The sequence below is a fragment of the Paecilomyces variotii genome, assembly GCF_004022145.1.
Source record: "Paecilomyces variotii strain CBS 101075 chromosome Unknown C8Q69scaffold_17, whole genome shotgun sequence".
NCBI classification, from domain to species: domain Eukaryota; kingdom Fungi; phylum Ascomycota; class Eurotiomycetes; order Eurotiales; family Thermoascaceae; genus Paecilomyces; species Paecilomyces variotii.
Genome location: NW_021167156.1, coordinates 229,543 through 251,813, shown reverse-complemented (window position 1 = coordinate 251,813; position 22,271 = coordinate 229,543). Strand labels below are relative to the sequence as shown.

The window sequence follows — 22,271 nt, the reverse complement described above, 5'->3', positions numbered from 1 at the left end:
TCGTATGCGTATGAAGCACGCAGGTTGCAATATCAAACCGTTCTATTTCCAAGTACTCCTGTTTGGGGATCATCTGCAGGCAACAGGACGGTGGGGATAAGTTAATAATAATCCCGGAAGGGTCGTAAGTTGCCAACTATCTAGTAGGTGGGACGCTTGTTGGCACTCGTTGATCGATGTGGGAGCAGCGGCATACTTACGGCTCAACGGTGCATTACGGACAGGCAATTAATTGCATACTCTAAGCCCGTAGCCACTTTGTGTGTTGAAAGTCGACATGCGATGTGTATCGAAACCTGAGGCACCCATATTCACATGGATAGATATCTCTTCACAGTCAGCTTGTAACAGTTAATTATCCTCATCTAGTAATTAATAGGTGGTACAACGTTCCGATCGAACAGGATGCAGCTCTAGCTCAAAGTCAGTTTGATCCCTGATTGCAGTAACTGCATTCACCTACCTAGTTTCCGTCTGCGCTGGTGCTGATGTATACCACCCCTCTGGCTTAACCATCAGATGTTATTATTGGGCTGCAACGAGTCAGCGACACTAAACTCCTCCATCCGCCTTAGGCATATCGATCGAAGCCACAGGCGGGACTTTGGACACGCTTAAATGACCGGGCCAAAAGTCCTGCGATCCATGCTCCTCGATGCGTTATTCGCACCGTACCCGTAGGCATTGATCCCATTGATACCCCCCGCCATGGCTCCCTACCCCTCCTTCAACACGGCCAGACCGGATCTCTGGCAGAAGCTCGACTGCGCTGGGAAGGATTCTAGACTCGGGGCTAGAGAAATAGATTCCGGCGAGCTGTAGGACGACGGAGTAACAGGGCCGATAAGTTGCTGCCACGGGCCGGCCAACGGTACAGATACCGTCTGATACGCGCACGGAGGCATCCACCAGAGGCAAAGGAGCAGCAAGAAACAGGCTGATTTGTGTATAACGAGAGTGATCGACAAGACCGATGAGCAGTCAGCCACCGGTGCTTCGTCCTGGGTTTCGCCGGGCTGAAGCTGGTGGACATGGCGTGCTTGCGGTGTGATGGTAAGTATGTATGTATGGTATCGTCGGTAACTTATCGAACTTTTTTTCTTCTTCCACCCCTCTTCTCCAACTCCTTCAGCTCTTTTTGACGATTTCCCCCCCTGCAGTCGACTCGTCACGAAACGAAAAGGTCCGTTACAGACGTCGTATCTTTATCGCCTCTCGCTTTACTTTATTTTTATCTCTTCTCCCATCCTCCTCCTCCCTCTCTCTCTCCCTTTTTCTCTTCTTCTTCTTCTTCTTCACCATGTCTGCCACCTCCCAACATCCTCCCCCCGGTAAACCAGATGCCACCACCACCCAGGTCCGACAGTCCCCCACCCATCCCTCCCGCACCGCCGAACTCGCCAGTCTTAAAGTAAGACTGCGCAATGCGCTGCGCCAGTTCCCCGACTTCCCCTCCCCGGGCATCCTGTTCGAGGATATCATGCCCATCTTCGCGGACCCCACCCTGCACGAGGCTCTGACCCGATGCCTGGAGCTGCACATCATCGAGACCTACGGCGAGGACCAGAAACCCGATGTGATTGTCGGTCTTGAGGCAAGAGGCTTCCTCTTCGGCCCCAGCCTGGCCCTGAGAATCGGTGCCGGCTTCGTCCCGGTGCGCAAGCAGGGCAAGCTGCCCGGTCCATGTGAGACGGAGACCTATCAGAAGGAGTATGGCCAGGACCACTTCCAGATGCAGTCGGGTGCTGTGAAGCCGGGCCAGAGAGTGCTGGTGGTGGACGATATCATTGCGACGGGTACGATCAGACCATAACCCCCGCATATCTGGATAGACCAAAGAAAAAGAAACTAAACTAACATTGTTCGTTCTGCAGGTGGATCCGCATATGCCGCCGGAAATCTCGTCAAGAAGATGGGCGCTACCCTCCTAGGCTTTGTGTTCATCATGGAGCTGGACTTCCTCAAGGGAAGGGAGAAGCTCCCGGCACCGGTCTACACCCTTCTCACCGGGCAGGAGAGCAAGGTGTGATTCTTTCGTTTCGACTCCCAATTAATTCGAAAGAACCGGTCTCCTTTGTCTGTGTCCACTCTTCGAACTAGTGGTCCGCAAAATCCCGCCCACCATAGAATCTTTGTTGCCTCGCGGCGTCTGATATTCTTGCTTATTGAAAACACGCTCAAAAAGCAGCAACCTGAACAGAATATTGCTGAGTTGGCTATGCGGCGGTCCAGAAAACTACAGTGGCAGGTTGCCTCTGTGCATGACGATATCCAGGGGACGACCTGCAGAGTACGCCACGGTCTGGCTGATACTATTATCTGACCTTTTTGGATGGGTCAAACAACGACCATCCTTGCTAGATACTCCGTCTCGCTCTGCGGGCATAATGAGTATAATGAATCTATAGAAAACAAAATAAACCCAAAAAGTATACCCAGCGCCTAGCTGCATAGTTATTGCCAATTGATTTGCTCAGTATCAGTGCTGGGGTCCATCCCCACCTACACTACAGTAGACCAGATAATATACACGATTGTAGAATGCAAAATATACCAGCTACTTTATCGAGGACTCCATTGTCTACTATCTAAAGAAAAGGATATGTAATAGATATATATCCTTTTGCATGTACATACAAGAAGCGACAAAACGACTGCCTTGCATTACATGTAGAATTACCTCGGTTGTTTACTGTTAACAAGAGTTTCGATGATAATATGAAATTGGCATTAAATGGATAAATCTTAAGTCTGCATATAGCAGGCGAATGGCCGACAACATAAGTCTAAAGTGGCGTAGATAGTGTGAGGACACGCATTAAAAACAGCAGACAAAGTAACTAATTCTCTCCACCGATCCTCTGCGATCAGATCGCTCTTCAGTACGGCTGAACCTTCCATCTCCAAAAGAAGTACTGTAGATAGAGGGCATTTTGGACCCCACGATGGTATTATTCACGTAGTTAGCTAGCGCAGGTTTGTTTAACTAGTTGCTTACTTACTTTAAGGAAACGATCTTACTAGTTATATCATTGCACGAAGCTAAGCTGAGCCTCTTTCGGCTCAAATATTTTAAATCAAAGACCCTGCCCTCTTGATCTAACATATCCCCTCATCCTTTTATATCTCTTCCCCAAATATGACTCCAAATAACACAACAACAACAACCAAATTCACCGGTGACTCAGACACATACGGCCTCGGCGTCCGTCTCGGAATTTACCTCCAATGGCTTGCAACATTCCTAGCCACAACAATACGAACACGAAGCGCACGAACAATACGCACCTCAAACACCATATTCCTAATTGCCAACTTCGCAGGCTTACTCCTCTTCACATTCCACCGACCCCAAGTATACGCTATAGAACCCCTAATCGTCTTATTCATCGTATTCGGCGCCGCGTGGCCGTTTATTCTACTTGCCATCCAAATAAAAAGCGGTATCAATGAAGCGATTCTTCGAGTGGTTATTTATACCGCTATGATGGGGTATATTATGTGGTATTTCTGGTCGGGGATGGATGTGATGATTCGTCTTCCTCCTGAGTCTGGATCTGGGTCTGGATTCGGTCAAACTGCATTCTTCTTCGCCAAAGTCGATCTATTCGGCTGGTTCCGCACGCTAGGAAAGGTATTTGCGGTTTTGGGCTCAGTTGTGTTTCTGGTAATATGGATATTTCATATTCCGGATCTTCTCTGGGCGAGATATCCTATACTGAATAAAGTATGGAAGAGAAAGAATAAGACGCCTGTGGGTGATGATGATGAGGAGGACGATGGATATCTCAGCAAGGCCATCATGATCAAAGAAACCATCGATACAGCATTTCGAGTTTTATTCGGCGGTATCGGCCTTATAAATTTGATTTTGATGATTGTCGGGGCAGAGATGATGATTGCTTGGAATCAAATCCAAGGTGTCAATCGGTTGGATTCGACAGGACAGCTTATTCCGGCCTTTTTGGGTTTGGTGCTTCTAGTAACGACGGTTTGGGAAACGATAGAAAATACAAAGGAAGCGGGACCAAAGGAGAGGGAAAGGAGACAAAGGAGGAAGGAAGCGATGGAAAAGAAGCGGGAAGCAAGACAAAAGAAGATGGAATCTCTATCTCGTGATAATCATGATTCCAGTCGGGTTGATCTTGAGAATCCCACCTCTAATGTGGCTCCCAAACGTACAGAGGAAGTGCTTTTGGAGATGGGGCCTGTTTCTGTCCGTTTGGAGAGTTGACAATATCTACACGAGGAATATTCAGATTGTAAGAATTCTACAATAACTATACATATACAATCGGTGAACCTGGCGCTCAAGTGATCTAGGAATCAATGAAGTGTTCAGTGGTCTGTATCATCGATTCATTTCACAAGTTCCTTTCTACTTCAACCCAGCACCCACTCCGCAACAGTATATCTAGCAATAGACGTTCTATCACCAACATACGTCGCTTCCATAGGCGCTGCTGAACTATTCTTGAGCGAAACACCATTCAACGCACTCGCTTTAAAGGCTGCGCATGCAGTCACTGCCCGATGCCCAACATACCCTTCATACATCGACCTGGTCAGAAATCTCATTAAGAGTCTCCCGTTTCCCCATAACAGTGAAGACGGGTTATTCGGACACGGGCATGAGGGCGCGCTCAGAATGAGAGCACGCTTGATTCGATGTACGGGAGGAATGTCATGAAATAGTCCATGATAAGCTGGAGTTAACATAAACATGTCGGCTTTGTGTATTTCTGGGCTAAACTAAGCTAAGCTAGGTTTTCTATATATTTATATGTATATAGAAGGAAGGCAGGAGAGTTATAACTCACCGTTCGATTTCCCCTATACGCCAGCCCAGCGAAAGATAATGATGAAGGACATCAGCACCACTGCGAAAAGAAAGGAGAAAAAAAAAAAAGAATCGTCACTTTCTACCCGAAACTGGTAGAGGATAACTAACTGATCTGTAGAGCTTAAAACTCTCTCATGGACACATACTAAAAAAACTCTCAAAAGGTACTCCCCAGCCCATACCTTGAGCCAAACAAAGGATCTTCTCATCAATCTTACGAGTGAGACGCTATCACCACTGAGCCATATGGCCTTTGTGTAGTAAGCTTACGCTTGTTTTTAGTCTATAATAATGTCAGGGGGTGTAAGATGTATATAGTCACGTGACCCCATAATGCATGAGAGATCTCCCTCTATATACAAACCTTCTATAGAATCGCTTCATGTACTGTCGGGGAAAAAACGAGAACGTCGATTCCTTATATATAAGTGCAAACATTGATCATTCAAATAATGTACAGATTGCTGATTGGTATCCCTTGCGAGCGCATATGGTACCTCCTCTTGATACCGATTGCTGCGGCGCTGCGGAGCAGTTCGTAGGTATCGTCTCCACCGCCCACCATGACCATGCTGACGGGTTGCTGACGCGGGGTGCCTCCTGCTGTGACCTGGAACTCGTCGAGATGCGGTCGGCTGAGGTACGGTCCAGCGAGGACCGCAGCCTGCGAAAGAAGAGCAGGCAGCGCGGACTCATCAAATAGAGATGGATCGGAGCGGCTATGACCCATGCCGAAGACATCATCCATCTCGTCGTACGAGACTACAATGACGATCTGGAGCGCAGAGCGACCTGGCCGAAATGCTGGGAGGTTCTTCAGCTTTTGAGAAAAGCTGCAGCCGCCGCGCTTCATGACAATAACCTGGTGGTTGCGCACCACATTGAGTGGAAGCCGCTCGTCACAGGTCTCGTCGGAAAAGTAGATAGTGCTCCATGTGAGGCGCTCCAGAGATGGCTTCCCGGATTGCGAAAACAAGGTTGCCTCCTCAACGTCAGGAAGAGGACCGGAGCCCCGGCCAGCAGAAGTAATTGCTGGAATAGCAAGGCGTACAGTAGAGACCTTTGACTGTGATGGTCCCGACGGAAGAGAGGTCGCAGGATCATCTCGCAGCATGGAGGACACATGATCCATCAACGTCGAAAGAGCAGCCCTCACGCTAGAAGCATGGGCGTACGCACTTCCCAGTTTCTGATCTGAATATGAAGAAAGGGGTTGCTCGCGAGCAAGGGTATCGCGATGCTCCGCCGCGGCATCACTGGTCTGGGCGGCTGTCGATGCATTTCGCCGACGAGATATCTCCGGACTAACATCCACGACAATATCCAGCATGGTCGAGTCGCGAATCCGGGTGAAATTGGGATCAGCTGGGTTTAGAATATCAAACACTATCTCCCGAGACAGATAGACCTTTTCATCCTTACCCAGAGGAAGATTGTTGATCACCTGAATTCGAAAGCTATCCACTGAAGGTGCCATAGTCATGTCTTCCGGTGGCACGTCCTGGATAAGACCCAGACGAAGACCTCCAATAGATTTGATCAAGATTCCATCCCGGATGCGTTCCAGCGACCCGGGACCGAGAACCATACTCGGAAGAGGAGGGAATGAGATATCGAGTGTAGGACGTATTGCCATTGGCGCACTGGTGGCATCATATGGCACCAACTCTGGAGGCAAAGTCCAAGGATAAAGGGTATAATTAGAAGGCGAAGAAAGATCCGACAGCGAGACGCTGGGATGGTCACTCGCATAGTCCAGAATTGCCCCTTCAACCTGGCCCCTCGACGGCATGAGATGTAACCGGGCCAAGCTCGCTGCATGGAACAAGTCGCCGCGTGCTGCGGTCGAGGACCCAGTAAGTGATGGAGGGATAGGCGGCTTCTGACATATACTGACTGTGGTAGACATTTCATCCGGCTGTTGTGCCGGTCTTCGATCCGTTGCGGCCTTTGTAGTTGGGGCTTTCGGGATAATCAGTGGATGCCCTTCTGTAGAGAAGACAAAAGGAGCATCCAAAGTGTTCAATGGATGACTCGGATCGTAGAGTAAGAACATGTACTTGGCAGTCTCTCCAAGGAAAAAGCTCTCCATTCGATCGCTCAGCTCACCGGTTCGGACGTCCTGAAGACCGGCCCAGCCGCATTTCGTCCAGCATCTGCGCTTGATATCGCGGAGAACCATTTCACCCACATGGAGGTACCACGGGTCTTTGGTGGCTCGATATAGATAGTAAGTGGACTCGACGAACTCCGGCCGGCCTCCCCACCAGCTGAGGCCATTTTCGATGTTGCCCGTAGCGACGTTCCACCGCTCCGGAAGGGCTGAAAACCGTGTCCAAAGAGCGGTAGCCAGCAAGTGAACTTTAGAAGCCTCGTCGATCTCACCAGCCAGAGTCAGGAGACCTGGATAATATGCACTCAGACTGTCAATCCAAAATGCTCTGGTTGCACCTGTATATATATCGCCTTGGATGAAATGAGGGTGCTGATACCCTGCTCCTCGATAGAGATGACGCTTGATAGAAGCTTGAGACTCACGCCAGACTTCAAGAAAAGCGTCCGCAGAATGCTCGTGGTCACTGAGAGGCGTGTAGTAACCGTCTAAAATGCTCCAGGGACTGTTGGAATCAAACTCTGGGCGCTGCCCAGAGGAAAGCAATACATATGACTTGAACGCATATTCAAAAAAGCTATCGATGCCGGCTCCGATCTTGGCAAGACGTCAGCTCCGTTAACATAATGACGAGTCCGTAGTACGGATACCCACCCCTGTATATGAATTGACCCATCTCCCTGACTCCGCGTCTATACCAGCGCCAATCAAACCAATGTCACTTCTTCTAGCCCAAACAGCCCAAAAGGCACGTTTGGCAAGTTCCTCGTAGCGGCCATCTCCGGTGAGCCTGCTCAAGACGGTGAATTCGAGGACGAGGCTGCCAGCGCCGGCGCTGCAGGTCTCGGTGATTTCAGGGATCAGCTGCCGGCGGTTCCCACGAGCCTCGTCACGACTATCGGAGAAAGCTGCATGCAGCGGTGAATTGGCATAGAATTGTACTCCATGTCGTAGATTGACGCGAGGATACGGGAGGCCTGTTTGGGTGTAGAACGCCGGCAGAATGCGATTACCTAGATCAACAGCAAGCCGAAGGAGTTGACCGTCATAGACAAACCCGTTGTCCCATTTGATGCCGTGACTGTCTGCGAAGAAAGATCGCTTATCCCACGCTTTCGCGAAAGTCGCTTCTTCCTCTGGAGGAGCGTACCCCCGAATAGGCAGGTCACCAACAGCGAAGAGATGCGCACTGAGCAAGCCACCTGAACCCATCGTCAGCCGTAATCCGTATACATACACCTCGCAACCGCAATTATGAGCCTCCCGCGTACCTAGACCTCTGATGACCGTCTCAAACACCTGCACTTTACTATCGATATCGAACCCGCGACTCCTCTCCCCGCGCCCTGAGGGCCCATCCGAACCGTCTCCATATAGCTTCACGAAATCCCTAACGCCATCCTGAAAGTATAACCATGCTTTCGACCCCGCGCTTTCGCTCGAGGACATGATCGCGAGCGTCGATAGACTGTCGATCAGGGTAAGGGAGTAATTCCCAAGGACATCGTTCAATTCGATATGCGCCGGGTTCAGGCGATCACGCGTCAACGGACGACAGGTAAGAGGCCGCAGTTCATCTTCGGGGAAGGCATGTTTCATATAATTATCAAAGCCATGATAGAACATATGTTCCGTCTCCTTCCTATGTGTCCGTCATATTTTGCGCGTTAGAAAAAGAAACCCCTAGGAAAGAAAGTGCACACGCGACCAGAAGAAAACAACCGAACTCACCTCAAATCCCTAATCTGGCTCTCCCTCATAGCATATGCGACCGACAGCCACGAGGACAGCAGCAGGAAACAAGCCACTATCCATGCTGAGCGGAGGCCGGGTCTCAGCGAGCACCGGCATCGCGAGCCCATCACCGGAAGCTCAGATGCGAAGCACTTATGGGGAGCATGGGAGCGTTGGGAGGTCTGGAGCCAAGTTTTCCCCCGGTTTAGGTAGGTTAGTTATGATAATCCCAGGCCCGCGGTTTTAGTTTAGCCCTTTCAAGCTCCCCCACGACGAGTGCAGATTGGGTGTCAGATACGTTTCGATGCTCCTCGCCTTTTTCATAGGACGAGGATCGCATGTGAGCTAAAGGTGATTAAAAATGGAATGTATTATTAAGTGATGACTGGATGGAGAGAGAAAGAGAGAGAGAGAGAGAGAGATGGCCACATAATCTAATCCGCTTCCGTTTTACATCAGCAAAAGGATATAATTAACTAATTCAGACGAACTATCATCGAGACTATCACATGGAGGCGCCACCCCGAGTTATTTCAAATGGATTGATCGTGATTGACTCGACTCACTTTTTAGAATACTATTCTTGCCATGTGCTTTGTTTAATCGGATTCGTTTAGTGCCATCTTTATGCGTCCAGTTTGCCTGGCTGAATTCGTTCAATGTACAGTATTACTTACCTAGTTAAACGGAACTACCTAGGTAGTTATCCCACAGTTTAGGCGCATTTCTAATCATCCAACGCAAACTTGGAGACTATTTATTCGTCGATTTCATTTGACGGTATCGCTGGGATTAGTATAACCTTGGAACCTCATTTCAAGGTCCTCATAAAGAAACGGGCATTATATTTACATTCCGGACATCTGACTAAGACTATACATATCGGGCATTGCTGACTAGGTAGAGAATCAAAACTGCTAGCTTGGGGGCGCTGTGTTGTTTTGACCTCTAGGTGCAATCGAGCGTGGTTCCGCATTGAGAACATAGTCAACCCCGATGTCAGAGACGTAGCTTGGAGGACGATATGCAGTAGCCGGCCTGCTCTCTCCATTGCCATTGCCACTGCTGTTGCCATTACCGTTGTCGTTGCTATTGTTATTGCTGTTGCCGTTGCTTTCGCTGTTGCTGTTGCCATCCTCCACTTTCGGCACCGCCTCGTCCACCCGTTGCCAATAGAGGAGATTCGGATTGATTCTCTGGGTGAAATAGTTAGATAATTCTCGTATCGCATATGCTCACTAGCGGTGGAACAAACTAACCACACTGCTTCTCCACAGACCATACGCTGGTGGTGGATGAGTGACTTTGTTCCCTGCATTTCTGACATCTTCTCCCAACTCTTCGTCACGGGCTAGGATGACATGTATCGGCCGCGGAGGAGTCGCGTATCCCATCGGCCCTGCCTGGCTTGGTGGTCGGTCTGAAAATTCCGGTGGGCCTCGAAATAATACTATGATAAACCTGATCACGGAATGGAGGAAGAATACCGCAACGATCAATGTCAGCAGGATCAGCATCACACGGAATTCCTCCCCGATGAGAGAATTGGTAAGTGTGAATGCAAGATCTGTAAACATTGTTAACAAAAGAAGTTAGCCACTGATTCTACACGTTAAACTGGATGATATAAACCATACATATAGCCAAAACCAGAGCAAGCACTAGACCCGCTATACTGGTGTTGATCAACTTCCTTCGAGTATACGAGTCTTTTATGGCCTGTTTGAAAGGCAATCTTCCAGACCCTTCGGTCCATGATCGCAGATATCCTCCTCTTGTTCTCCATACTGAAGCCCCGGATGACATAGAAGAGGCTCCGCTGGAGCTCGGTCGACTCCCTGATCGACTCGATGCATTAGACCGTGTCGACGGTCGACTAGGTGTATCTGACCCTGACCGGTCTCTATTCCGGTGCCGTCCCGGCAAAAACAATCTGCGAGGCAGACCTCCATTGTCCTCCCCAGAGGCATACTGGTTCCTAAAAGGTCGCAATCCAAAACGGCGCGGAGCTTCCGTCATAGGAGGTTGTGCCTCCGGTGCATGGATAGGTGATCGTCTGCCAAAGATGCGCAGATTCGCCATACGTGACCTGCTGGGCGCAGGGGTTCCAGTGGTTGCAGGCGTGGGAAGTTCCATACTCGTCTTCGTCACCTCGATGGTGACATCGAGTCAACACCTTTCGCGAGAAATAAGAAGTGGCCGCAATGGTATGGAATTCTCTGTCGACTGCGTCTCCTATGCTCGTCCTAAACCGCCGATCTGCTCTTTCCAGCTGACTGGCAGTATGCAACCAGTTCTAAACAGCGTTTTCGGTCGACGTCGTCTAATCGAAAAATAACGTTCTTCCTCTCCTTCCAAGCAGCGTCCGTACTTCCCGAATAGTGGTCCTATCTATACTCCCTGATTAAAAATCCATAACGAGCGCACGTTTAAAAATGACTTTCAGCGATTCCAACCAGTGGACCGGTTTCTGGCTAGTAGCAGCCAGAAGGGATGTCGGCGGTGAATAGACTTGAAGTAAGTAAGGAATGGATAGCGTCTTCTCCTTCTAGCGGCCAGCCACAAGACGTAATAGAGTGATGCGGAGTAAAGTAAAGTAAAGCAAAAGGAAAAGGAAAGGCGAGAAAGGAACTAAGCACAGCGCTCGCGCCACTTGGAGAAGAAGAAAAGAAAAGATAAACTGCCCAGCAGTCTATTTCTGTATACTGTACACTGTACAGTTGACACCCGCAGCAACAGCAGCAGCAATCGCGCTTGGGAAAAGAACAAGAGAAAAGATCAGAAGGGAGAAAGAGAGAAGGAGCGGAAGACAGGAAACCAAGCCAAACCAGTGGAGAAGGGAGAAGGGAAAAGAAAACAGGAAGACTAGACTAGCAATCCTAAAATTGGACGGAAGAGGGATGGATGAATAGATAGAAGAAGCAAAGCAAGCAGCTAACTAGAGACAGAGACAGATAAACAGGAGGGAGGCACATCCACGTTTTAACTAAACTAAACTAAGAGTAGGGATAATCTAAGACATTGCCCCCCCAAAACTCCGAGGAACTGGCTGCTAAACTACAGTCCGGAGTTACTGTACTAGGAAATATGGGCTGCGTAGGTAGGTGGTCGAATCGGCATTATTATTATTCATTCAAAGTTATTCCAATCATTGTTACTGAAGCAGAGGCTGAGACTAGTTAACTGAACTAGATGTAAGTACGGGATACACCTGGCGGCCTTGCATAGTTAATTATTTACCTACGGAGCATAACCCCTTGAACGTAAGCCTGTCTAGACTAGTAGGGAATTAACAATATTAATGCCTATGTACCTGCCTGCCTCCGGATATCCGGTTTAACTACATCATTACTCTATACTCATCATCATCGGCAAAATGATCCGATAAAAACAAGTTCGCGCACGGAAGATTTCCCACGAGACGAAGGCTGATACTCTCTCTACACGATGCGTTCGTTCATAACTAAGAGAAGAATGATAACGAAGCGAATAATGCGGGATGGCAAGGGTTGACTACGTAGTAACTAATAATATCCGGCACGGTTGATGTTTCAGGGTCCCCTCACCAGTTCCTCGAAACTCGCACGTTGCACCATACTGGGAATAGTTGTAGCGTATTTCACTACCAGGATTGGTTTAGTGGATATGTTAAATGATCCCATTACTTGACTTGCGAGTTCGTCTGAAACTGGATGGTTTTACGACGTGTTGTGGATTTGCAGCGGATGCTGGGCGAAGCTTGTATTTTGTATTCGGAGATGCTGGACCGACCGTAAACTAGGTAGACTACCAACTAGTACTCCAGTGAGTCTGGAAAAAGAACAACGCGCTAATGATACAGAGATACCGAGTACAAAATGCAGTAGATGCTTATCTGGTCCGTGATGAGACCCCGAATCATTGATGCGTCACATCTCCACAGATGCGTGGGTTGTATCCAGACACGCCCTCATGATCGGATTGTTGATCACTCTGCGACAGTGGTCCGACACTGCTCGATCGTGGCAATTTCGCCCGCAACATTCGTCACGATGGACTTGACTGTTCGCTTTTGCTTCAGAAGGCACCACAGCGCCATTGGTGTCAAGGTCCAACCGAACGAAACAGACTTGCTTGCCGATGAACCTTCTTTTCTTTTCTCTGGGGGAGCGGAAGAGCTATAGATAGGGATGGTATCTGATCCATGAACTTGGCGTCTCACTTTCCTAGTTCTCCTAGAAGAAGATTTCGATCGGACGAACAAGAAACAACTGTTGCATAGTTAGTAACTATCAAGCACAAGTGTATAGCGGCGTCGGAGATAAACTCACTAATAGGCTCATCGTTCGGTGAAAACCGGACATCGTTAACCGTGCCCTTATGTCCGGGCAGCTTATACAAGAGTTTCCCAGACTTGACATCCCAGACGACGACACTTCTGTCTCCGCTTCCTGCTGCAATTTTGTCGCCCTTGGGGTCCCAGCTGGCTCGGATGAGGTTTTTCTCGATACCTGCAGGCGCGCCATCATACGTCTTAACGTGGCGATCAGTGGGCGCAAAAGGTCTGATGTCCCACGTGCGAACCGTCGAGTCATGGGAGTTGGAGAGCAGAGTCTGGGAGTCCGGAGACACCTGCAGGGAGGTGATAGTGTCTGTGTGCCCGATCATCGTGTAGACCACCGCCTGCTTCCGAATATCCCACACCTTGATGTCGTTATCGATGCTTCCGCTATATATCTCATTTCCTGCTTCTGACAAGGCAACCGCCGTGATGGGGAAATCCGTGCCCAGGAAGTCGACGGCGTCCTTTTGTCGCGGGTCCCAGATTCCGATATGACTGTCGTCACTCCCGCTGACCAGCAGTTCTTGCCCTCTCTTGCTGATATCCAGACAATTGATGATTTCCTCATGTCCAACATGACGACGAATCCGCTGTCCGGACCCCAAATCCCAGCTGGCTAGTGTCATGTCTGCGGATGCTGAGAATATCACCCGCGAGTCGCGGGACCAATGTAGGTCGAGGACAGCTCCCTTGTGGCCGCTTAGGATTCCGTAATTCTCGCATTTTCCATAGGTATTCCACAACACTAAGAGAGGCTGTCAGCGAAGATCCTATCGAGATGGAGATTTTCGGGAGAGGTCTCGCAACATACTGATGGACCTATCCATGGAACCAGATGCTATATGTTGCGCTGTAGGATCAAACCGGACGGCAAAGACCTCCCCAGAGTGTCCTAGAATGATCAGTTAATGCTGATTATCCCCAATGTAGCCAATTCGACCAACCTGTCAGCTCCATAATCGGAGCGTCGAGCCCACTTGTTCGAGGAACCTGTGCAGCGAGTTAGTGCATCTTTCGCCCACCAGAATTGCAGCCATTGGGATGTAGTCCGGATTTTCCAGCCCGTGCAATCACTTACTGCCTGCACAAGAGTCCCATTCTGACTTGAGCTGGTCACGACCGCGCTGGAAGTGTTGGTCGTCTCGGGCTTCTGGCGCTTGACCAACTGAGTGGTAGAGCCAAAGCCCTCTTGAGCAGGGCGCTTGTCTCCCGACATTGTCGACATCTGTGAGCTGAATCTGTCAAGTGGGAAGAGACTATTGCGTCAGGTATCTCGAGTCGCGTCTTGTCGACTCAGGCCGCCGCGCGAGAGGTCCAGACAGCTCTGGAGACGAACGCCGCGGAGCAAACCTGCTGGTGGAGCTTCTTCCACTGGCGGTGATAAGCGCGGAGGATCGATTGGGCAGTAGACGCGCTAGCCGCGAGTCCGCGGACTTTGGATCTAACTCGAGTGGGAAAGCCCACATAAAGTAGAGCTCGCTCCAGACTCCGTTGATCCACGCATCTTGGGCGGGGGAGTATGCGGACTGCAAGCAATCTCGAAATCGGAGTGTCCATTTCTTTTTTTCCATAGTCGCATCTTTAGATATTTGAAGACAGTTGCGTCAGATAAGGAAGGCGATTCCTTGATCTCCCGCCATGTCGTCCACCACGAAAGCCTCCCGATTAGGGGAAGAGTAAGTTGACCTGCTTGCGCATGATTCCTTATATCTGGGCACAGAGCTGACAGAGATGGGCCTAGGATCTGGAAGTCAGTATCATGCGCATAGATATCCTAATTCCTGCTTGTCCTTCCCCGCTATCGCATTCCCTCCCCCCGAATATCTGCTGACATCAGGAGTAATGCGGTAGGACGAAGGTGGACAAGGTTAATGCCGAACTCGTGACCTTGACCTATGGCACTATTGTTTCCCAGCTGTGCCAGGACTACGATAGTGACTACCAACAAGTCAACAAGCAATTGGAAAAGATGGGCTACAGCATTGGCATGCGGCTGATCGAGGACTTTCTGGCCAAGTCCAACATGGGCCGATGCGCCAACTTCCGCGAGACTGCAGACACGATCGCAAAGGTTGGTTGCCTGTCGTGTTGGTCATTTCGATATCTCCTTCTCCCAGCCCCGCGCATCATGTACAGTCGCTAACCGGACGGATGCCATGCAGGTCGGATTCAAGATCTTCCTCAACATCACGCCCAACGTGACGAATTGGACAAGCGACAACAAGCAGTTCTCCCTCGTATTTGATGAGAATCCGCTGGCGGACTTTGTCGAATTGCCGGACGATGGACGAGCTCAGGACGAGCTCTGGTTCTCGAATATCTTGTGCGGGGTGCTGCGCGGAGCCCTCGAGATGGTGAGTTGCCTGTTGCTCCATATTCTCTCTGTGAAAAAGGGACGATGATGATGCTGAATGCTCCCAGGTCCAAATGCAAGTGGAAGCCCATTTTGTGAGTGATGTGTTGCGAGGGGATGACACGACGGAGATGCGGGTATCGCTGGTGCGCTACATTGAAGACGAGATGCCGCCCGATGATGAGTGATATTGACCGCATGTGCGAAATGAATTGTGGCACCCGGATGATCAAGGCGTTAGGCGTTGTCCATAGGCAGCATTAGATATTCTATCATAACCGTCCCTGCTGTTCTTCGTGTCTTGCATGGAGCTGCTTTCCGTCCCGGATGTATCTAATTCCTCTATACTTCGGGAAGAAGTCGGAAGAGCCGCGATATAAATTATTCTACTGCTTTTGTAGCCGGGGCCGCCGCAGCGGTTACCTTTCCCAGACCCGACGGAACCCGGGCGCAAGTATGCTGGGTAACGATCAGGCCGTGGAGTAATTATTGATCCAATATTATATTGTATGCTAGCTTGACCTCTCTAGACAACTGCTGAGTCCATCTGGCGACTGCGGAGGGGCGCCACGAGGTACGCTATACCCAAACTGCGATCGGACCGGTCGGGCGTGCTGGAGAGTGCGCGGAGGCTGGCAGTCATTGAGTGTCTCTTCGTTCCCCCTCGTTCGCGCATCCGATTTAGACTACGTGAATGCTGGAGTCGAGCCTCATTCTTCTCTCCTTTCTTTCTTTCTTTCTTTTTTACACTTCTTCTTCTTCGTCTTGTCAACTGTCCCGTGTGTTGGCAGGTTCTTGGTTGTGTGTTGGGTTTCTGACTACAGCCATTCCTGCATTTGGGATATACGTATATCGATCCATCTCATCGGTGGACCGTGTGTCCTGGATCTGATAGAGCTAACTAGCCAGCATCTCTATCTACAGCCTTTCCTCAACGGGAACATTCCTCAGATCCCCCTCCTCGCTATCCCTACTCTACGACGACTCCAGCACAGTACCGGTACTCTCTACTTGACGGGATCTCCACGCCAGTCTATCTGCATCACTACAAACATACGTGCATACATACAAGATATTATTACATATTATTACTGCATACTACATACTACATACTACTACATACGTTGAATTACTACTACTACTACTTCTACTACTATTTCGCCAGCCCCCAGCCAGGGCGATCACCCGCGTGCTCAGAAATACTCGCCATCCACGCATCCTCCAGCCTCCCCGTGCAACGCGACGCCAGTTAATCCGATCCGGACCAGCGAACTGCCGCAAGGAGAGAAGCCACTCCTTCACAGCTCGAATTTAATTATCGATTCCCAAGAGAGAGACTGACTGAGAGAGAGAGTGAGAGCGTCCATCGGCTCTGTCCTTGTCTCGCTATCGTCCCTCTCTCTCCCACCAAGTACGCCCGAAAGTCAGATCCTCCACCCTGGACCCTCAACCCGTCTTATCCCTCTTTCCCCCCCAACCCAAAAAGCATCCGACCTCTGTTCTGTCTCTTGGCTGCTCGATCAAGGTACGTCGATTGCCATTTCTCTCTTTCCTGTCTGCGCTGCATTCTTTTCGTCTCGTGTGTCGCTTTCTTTGCCCGTGCGCGCCTTTCCGATACCCTGCACCCGATCGCTCCCCTAAGCGCCCGGTTCCGTATCCGGTCCTGCGTGCGCCTCCCCAACCTCAAGTCTCGCTCCCATCCTCCATGGATCTTGCCGCGCATCTGTCATCCTCAGGCCTGCTCGATCCACGTCTCTGTATTTCATTCTGATCGCTCTGCAGTCGCGTCAGTCCTCCGATCATTTCATCCTGACCGGAGTTTCCTCCCTTCGCGCTTGTGGTCGCCGTGTCTCCTGAGGCCGCCAGGGCGGAACGCATTCGCCGCCCTCCTGGTGTCGCAGTGCCTCCCAAACCTGCTCCTGTATATTCTCAGTAGCGTCGTTCGATCATCAGTCATCACTCTTAGCGACTGTCGACACCCCCATTTTTTTTCCACCAGTTTCACCTCGTCGCGGCTTTCTCGAAGCTGTTTGGTACCACGGGCTCGACGTGTGGTTTACGCCTCCTGCGCGCCTCATTGTTGCACCCGCGGTGAGATCGTTCACCGCAACACGGTGAACGCGCTTTGAGACCGTGGGAAGGAGCTGTTGGGAGGTTGCGATCACAGAGCTGGTCGTCTTCCCCCCCTCTCTGACGACGACACGAACGGGTTAGCGGTGGCCAGGCTGGTTGCCAGTCACGATGAATCAAATGAATGTAGGTGGGATGAATCCCGGGGCTGGTGGCCCTGTGGGTGGAATTCCCATGATAAACAGCGCTTCGACGGCCCCCCGCGATGGTGCGATGCATAACGTCCAGGAGACAATGATCAACCATCTCAACACGTATATCTATGACTACTTTCTCAAGCGGGGTTATCATGACTGCGCCAGGGCGTTGGTGCAAGACGAATCGATTAAACTGAACACGGAAGGACCAACAAAGACGAGTCCTGGTCACCGTCGCGATGGTGACGCGAACGGTGTTGACGGCGACACCATGATGGGAGACAGCAAAGACGGTGAAAAGATCAAAATCCCCGATGATCTACCACGTCCCAACTTGCCAAGCGATAGTCAGCAGTCGTCTTTCCTGCTCGACTGGTTCAGTCTGTTCTGGGACATCTTCTGGGCCCAGCGCAAGCGGGGCAATAGCAATGATGCTAAACAGTATCTCCAACACACCCAGGTATGTATGAACCACCAGCTGGATTCGACTACGCGGGCTGACGTTCGTGCCACCAGAACATGATGCGCCTCAGAGAACAGCAGCAAAGTCATCTATTACGCCAACAGCCGATGATGCCTGGCCAGATGGGTCAGCAGATAATGCGCCGCAATGGCATGGTCCCTAACCTGCAGAAGACGGTTCTGCAGAATAACTCCGCGTTGTACGTGTCCATTATTATTATTTTTTTTCTCTTCCGTCTTATCCCTATCCCCCCAGGTGACACTACTTACACACAGGATGAACAGAACCCAGCAGCAAATAGCGCAATTCCAGAAGCAGCAGATGATGCAGCAGCAGATGCAGCGAGACCAATCCGACATGGATATGAATGGGCACCGCCCGCAGTCCCCGTCCTCGGCTGAGAATGCGCCATCTCCTTCGAAACGGCCTCGTCTGGAAGGCGCCCACATGAACGGCCAGCAGATGCCGCCCAACGGACGCGGACAGGGACAGGGTATGCCCGGTCACCCGAACCCGCAGACTTTGTTGATGCAGAATGGTATCACGCCCGCAAGGATGAATCCGGCACAGTACCAGGCTTTCCAGCAGTCCGGTCCGGCTGCTCAGCAGAAATCTATCCAGGTATATGCTCAGAACTTGGCTCTACATCACTCTCGCTCAGCAATGAATAACCAGGGCATGCCGAACGGCTTGATGAATCCCGGTGTGATGCCGAACCAGGGAGACCTGATGCCAATGCCGGACGGCCAGGGAATGTTGCCAATGGGTGATTTCTACAACGCCAACGGTCAGATGGGTCAGGTCCGCCCTGGAATGCAGACACCAGGCGGTCAAAACGGGAACCACGCTCTCCAGGACTATCAGATGCAGCTGATGCTGTTGGAGCAACAGAACAAGCGGCGTTTGATGATGGCCCGCCAGGAACAAGATAGCATGGCCCGTGCCGACGGCCAGCCTATGCCCGGGCAGCAGGGGTTGCCTCCGGGCACCTCGCCCCAGGGAAGCAGGACCGGCACGTCTCCGAATCCGAACGAAATGAAACGAGGGACGCCCAAGATGCCGCAGACCGGACTCCCGCCCGGTTCGCCCAGCGCTGGTGACGCCCGTGGATCCCCGGCTTCCATGAACTTCAACGGCGGTCAGATGCCCCCCGAGATGGGCGGACCCTTCTTTATGAAGAACATGCAGGAGGGCATGATGGGTCCCAACGGAATGCGTCCTCCTAGCTCGAACCCGGCTTTCAGCGGTCCTCAGATGGGCCAGCCGATCCAGCAGCATGCCGGAGCTGGAAACCGAGTTCCTGGCGGAAACTGGCAGCAACAGCAACAGGCCCAGCAGCAGCAGGCCCAGCAAGGCCCGCAGGGTCAGCCTATGGTACCGCAACAGTCCCCCGTCAACCAGCCCCAGGCCGCTGGTACTCCGCAGGACAGAGCGGGTGCGATGGGACCTCCTCAAGCTCCGGCAGCTGGTGGTGCCAATGCTGGACGAACTCAGCCCTCGTCTCCCCAGACCAGCGGTGCGCCGCCGACGCCGCAGCAGGCGAATAAGCCACCCCCCAAGGGCAAGAAGGATGCCAAGGATAGCAGAAAGGTACCGTATCCCTCATGACACCCACCCTCTTCCCCCATTATGTTATCTGTATTGAGCCCGATCCTAGCGTCCGAAGAAGGGAACGGCTGCCGCGAATGCGAACGCCGCAGCAACTCCTTCATCTGAAGCGGAACCGCCCCCAACCCCCACCCCATCTACGCCAATTACTCCCCAGCATCCTAACTCCTTTAACAAGGCCGGTGGAACGAATGTCACGAATGCTGCTCCCCAGCAACCGACATCCGCCCCGGCGCCGCAGCCTATGGCTCAGCAACAGCCTGACCCCAGCCAGCAGTCGTTTAACGATCTCAATATCCCGGATGTACGTATATCTGATGCACAGATTCATCTGTGCGTCCTTGTTTTATCAGAAGGATAATGACTGACTGGTTTGACAGCCTTCAACATTCAATCTGGACTTTAGCGCTCTGGAGAACCCCGATATCCTGGAGAACTTCGATTTTGATACCTTCCTGAACACGGATGCCGACACCGCCGGTTTTGGGTTCGACCCCAACGTATATCCCACGGATGGTGTCGAAACAGGCGCAGGCGATAGCTTATAGGCGGAGCGGAGCACATAATTCTCTGGAAAAAAAAACCACCGAAATCACATTATACCCAAACTTGTACATTTCTTCTTCCCTTTCTCCTTAGCCTCGATTCCGCCTTTTTCACTCCGCTTCTCCGTTCGTCTTCGCTGCGAGAGGGTTGGATTGATCTTGGGGTTGGCGTTGTGTATCTTTTTCTTTTCGTCTATTCTGCGCGTCAATATCTCCGCCGACATATTATATTCGCTTTGTGAAGAGGGACGGGCATGGAGCGGGGTATCAATAGTTTCTTTGGTCCCCTAACCTTTAATACCCGCGATGTATCTGTGACCTGTTTCCACGTCTTGTCTGTTACTTGTGCTCATTTTCTAAATGGCGCCTATATTTCCGGCATTAGTTATTTGCGCTCCGTCCATGGGTCGCTTGACCGCCTTGCGCTATAATTATTTTTTTTTTCCCCTTGTTCTTCATTGCGCTCTTCCTTAGAAAATTCGTCGTTTCGCGGAAAGCTTTTAAGAATCACGGGCAGGTGGTGTTTTCGAGGACGGCGTCCGTGCGGGGAGCGAGAGAAGGGAGCGATTTATCTCACGATTTGATATTTCGCTTCCTGTTGCAGCATCTGCAGAACGGCATCATCTCGTTGCATTTTACTTTACTTTCCAGTCTCGGTTACGAAGGTCAGCAGAGGGTACCTTGGAAAAAGGGAGACCCGGGGGGGGAGACGCCTCTTGGGGTAATTTCCTTTTGCATTGGCGAAATAATTATTTTGTTAACGTTCTCTCCATCTATCCCTTTTTGAACTGGTAGTTCGAAACGACTCACCCAGGACAAAACCTCTTCTTTATTCTTAACGCTTTTCTCTTCTTTCCCTACACCCACTCCCATGGACATCACATCCTTTTTGGCATCAGTCAGATACCATGTTACGCACTTTTTCCATTTCCACTTTAACCTTTCCTTTCCTCATGTTCTTCTTTTTCTATTTATGTGTTTAATTTTTCCCTCTCATTTCATACTCCTTTAAAATTCTTGTTTTTTCTTATCTGCTTAACCAGCTGAATGGGGAATGCGCCTCGGAATGTGCTTTTTTCGTCTTTCTATCCTATCCCATCCTCTTCCATCGTACCGACCGGCTCTCCAATTGTGCCAATGAATGCTTAAGCTCTCAGCAATTCAATTCCAAACCAATTTCAATCTTCAATCCAGACATAGCATCATATCGTATTATATTATATTATATTATATTGTCTAGTTTAATGCTGGTTTATCTGCTCGCCCCATAATCGGGTCGGATCCTATTCCGCTTAACTCAAATTGGTAAAACCAGTAATCAAGTTAGATACCTATGTTAAAAAAAAAGATTGTTGAAGTCGTAAGTACCTGATTTAGATATCACCTAAACAAAAATCTACATCATAGAGCATTGTAGAACATTAATCGCTCTACATTAAAAGTTGTTAGACAAGGATCCATGCTGGAATCGCAGTCTGCAGACTAAGTTATAATAAACAATTGTTGCTCTAGCGTGATTCTTTTCCTTCGTGGCTTTCTTTTAATCACAATATCGATATTGGGGAAATTGCAGAATCCGAATACCTATAGATGCCTTTAGCATTGTCGAAAAATAGAAAACGGGCCTGAAAGTAGTAGAAACTACCCAAGATCCAATAATAACATCGAGGTAAGATCAGTCCTATTTACTTCTGCCAGGCAATTGACAGCGCATCAAGCATCAAGCCACGACACAGTCGTGGCTTGCGGGCGAAAAGCAAGATATTGCAGACGGCCTTAAGATAGGACCGAGACGATGCAGTTAGTGCATAGCTTGCGCCTATGCAAACAAGAGACGTGTGAGAAAGTTAGGAACCGGAACGCCTTATTTGTGGCTGATCGTGGAGACCTTAAGTGCTTACGGCACTCTCATCCTGTTGTCCAACGGGCTTGGGGGAGGCCGCACACAATCTGAGGTTATTTTCGGCTGCCAAGAGTAGAAAGAAACATCGAGATAGTAAGTATGGCTCCCCAAACAGTAGTTG

General features: G+C 50.3%; 8 protein-coding genes across 8 annotated transcripts; 5 read left to right on the top strand and 3 right to left on the bottom strand.

The window, feature by feature from the left end:
• The first annotated feature begins 1,053 nt into the window (after positions 1-1,053).
• Positions 1,054-2,133, top strand: C8Q69DRAFT_121408 (adenine phosphoribosyltransferase 1). The gene is made up of 3 exons (XM_028625213.1): positions 1,054-1,061; positions 1,161-1,796; positions 1,875-2,133. The coding sequence occupies exons 2-3, from the start codon at positions 1,301-1,303 to the stop codon at positions 2,027-2,029; spliced, it is 651 nt and encodes a 216-aa protein (XP_028481394.1). The 5' UTR covers positions 1,054-1,061; positions 1,161-1,300; the 3' UTR covers positions 2,030-2,133.
• An 887-nt stretch (positions 2,134-3,020) lies between these two features.
• C8Q69DRAFT_121189 (hypothetical protein) lies at positions 3,021-4,308 on the top strand. Its single transcript, XM_028625211.1, has one exon. The coding sequence runs from the start codon at positions 3,140-3,142 to the stop codon at positions 4,232-4,234; it is 1,095 nt and encodes a 364-aa protein (XP_028481393.1). The 5' UTR covers positions 3,021-3,139; the 3' UTR covers positions 4,235-4,308.
• A 542-nt stretch (positions 4,309-4,850) lies between these two features.
• On the bottom strand, positions 4,851-9,175 carry C8Q69DRAFT_481629 (glycosyl hydrolase family 47-domain-containing protein). Its single transcript, XM_028631610.1, has 4 exons — positions 8,688-9,175; positions 8,228-8,598; positions 7,611-8,158; positions 4,851-7,553 (listed from the first exon to the last, which is right to left on the bottom strand). The coding sequence occupies exons 1-4, from the start codon at positions 8,816-8,818 to the stop codon at positions 5,289-5,291; spliced, it is 3,315 nt and encodes a 1,104-aa protein (XP_028481392.1). The 5' UTR covers positions 8,819-9,175; the 3' UTR covers positions 4,851-5,288.
• Positions 9,176-9,607: 432 nt separating this feature from the next.
• On the bottom strand, positions 9,608-10,267 carry C8Q69DRAFT_448270 (hypothetical protein; the record flags this gene model as incomplete). The annotated part of the gene is made up of 2 exons (XM_028629277.1): positions 9,608-9,886; positions 9,950-10,267. The coding sequence occupies 2 exons, from the start codon at positions 10,265-10,267 to the stop codon at positions 9,608-9,610; spliced, it is 597 nt and encodes a 198-aa protein (XP_028481391.1).
• Positions 10,268-10,404: 137 nt separating this feature from the next.
• Positions 10,405-11,028, top strand: C8Q69DRAFT_448269 (hypothetical protein; the record flags this gene model as incomplete). Its single annotated transcript, XM_028629276.1, has 1 exon — positions 10,405-11,028. The coding sequence occupies one exon, from the start codon at positions 10,405-10,407 to the stop codon at positions 11,026-11,028; it is 624 nt and encodes a 207-aa protein (XP_028481390.1).
• Positions 11,029-12,870: 1,842 nt separating this feature from the next.
• Positions 12,871-14,348, bottom strand: C8Q69DRAFT_121162 (putative U5 snRNP complex subunit). The gene is made up of 5 exons (XM_028625210.1): positions 14,090-14,348; positions 13,956-14,001; positions 13,823-13,903; positions 13,001-13,756; positions 12,871-12,940 (listed from the first exon to the last, which is right to left on the bottom strand). Exons 1-5 carry the CDS (start codon positions 14,234-14,236, stop codon positions 12,888-12,890), a joined length of 1,083 nt encoding a protein of 360 aa, XP_028481389.1. The 5' UTR covers positions 14,237-14,348; the 3' UTR covers positions 12,871-12,887.
• A 63-nt stretch (positions 14,349-14,411) lies between these two features.
• Positions 14,412-15,845, top strand: C8Q69DRAFT_531221 (transport protein particle subunit). The gene is made up of 5 exons (XM_028633746.1): positions 14,412-14,687; positions 14,753-14,761; positions 14,863-15,082; positions 15,174-15,365; positions 15,433-15,845. Exons 1-5 carry the CDS (start codon positions 14,650-14,652, stop codon positions 15,550-15,552), a joined length of 579 nt encoding a protein of 192 aa, XP_028481388.1. The 5' UTR covers positions 14,412-14,649; the 3' UTR covers positions 15,553-15,845.
• Positions 15,846-17,605: 1,760 nt separating this feature from the next.
• Positions 17,606-20,692, top strand: C8Q69DRAFT_515686 (putative camp-dependent protein kinase pathway protein; the record flags this gene model as incomplete). The annotated part of the gene is made up of 5 exons (XM_028633373.1): positions 17,606-18,091; positions 18,148-18,293; positions 18,370-19,684; positions 19,752-20,006; positions 20,083-20,692. The coding sequence occupies 5 exons, from the start codon at positions 17,606-17,608 to the stop codon at positions 20,248-20,250; spliced, it is 2,370 nt and encodes a 789-aa protein (XP_028481387.1). The 3' UTR covers positions 20,251-20,692.
• Positions 20,693-22,271: the final 1,579 nt, after the last annotated feature.

Excerpts from the sequence above, each read along its gene's own strand:
- C8Q69DRAFT_121189 (XM_028625211.1), top strand. The coding sequence starts at position 3,140 with ATGACTCCAAATAACACAACAACAACAACCAAATTCACCGGTGACTCA.
- C8Q69DRAFT_121162 (XM_028625210.1), bottom strand. The coding sequence starts at position 14,236 with ATGTCGACAATGTCGGGAGACAAGCGCCCTGCTCAAGAGGGCTTTGGC. Across the intron at positions 14,002-14,089 it reads ATGGGACTCTTGTGCAGGCA|GTTCCTCGAACAAGTGGGCT; the intron begins GTAAGTGATTGC and ends CTCGCTGCACAG. Across the intron at positions 12,941-13,000 it reads ACCGAACGATGAGCCTATTA|TTGTTTCTTGTTCGTCCGAT; the intron begins GTGAGTTTATCT and ends ACTATGCAACAG.
- C8Q69DRAFT_531221 (XM_028633746.1), top strand. The coding sequence starts at position 14,650 with ATGTCGTCCACCACGAAAGCCTCCCGATTAGGGGAAGA. Across the intron at positions 15,083-15,173 it reads CTGCAGACACGATCGCAAAG|GTCGGATTCAAGATCTTCCT; the intron begins GTTGGTTGCCTG and ends GATGCCATGCAG. Across the intron at positions 15,366-15,432 it reads TGCGCGGAGCCCTCGAGATG|GTCCAAATGCAAGTGGAAGC; the intron begins GTGAGTTGCCTG and ends GAATGCTCCCAG.
- C8Q69DRAFT_481629 (XM_028631610.1), bottom strand. The coding sequence starts at position 8,818 with ATGGGCTCGCGATGCCGGTGCTCGCTGAGACCCGGCCTCCGCTCAGCA. Across the intron at positions 8,159-8,227 it reads GACGGTCATCAGAGGTCTAG|GTGGCTTGCTCAGTGCGCAT; the intron begins GTACGCGGGAGG and ends CGATGGGTTCAG. Across the intron at positions 7,554-7,610 it reads GGGTCAATTCATATACAGGG|ATCGGAGCCGGCATCGATAG; the intron begins GTGGGTATCCGT and ends CGTCTTGCCAAG.
- C8Q69DRAFT_121408 (XM_028625213.1), top strand. The coding sequence starts at position 1,301 with ATGTCTGCCACCTCCCAACATCCTCCCCCCGGTAAACCAGATGCCACC. Across the intron at positions 1,797-1,874 it reads GGACGATATCATTGCGACGG|GTGGATCCGCATATGCCGCC; the intron begins GTACGATCAGAC and ends TTCGTTCTGCAG.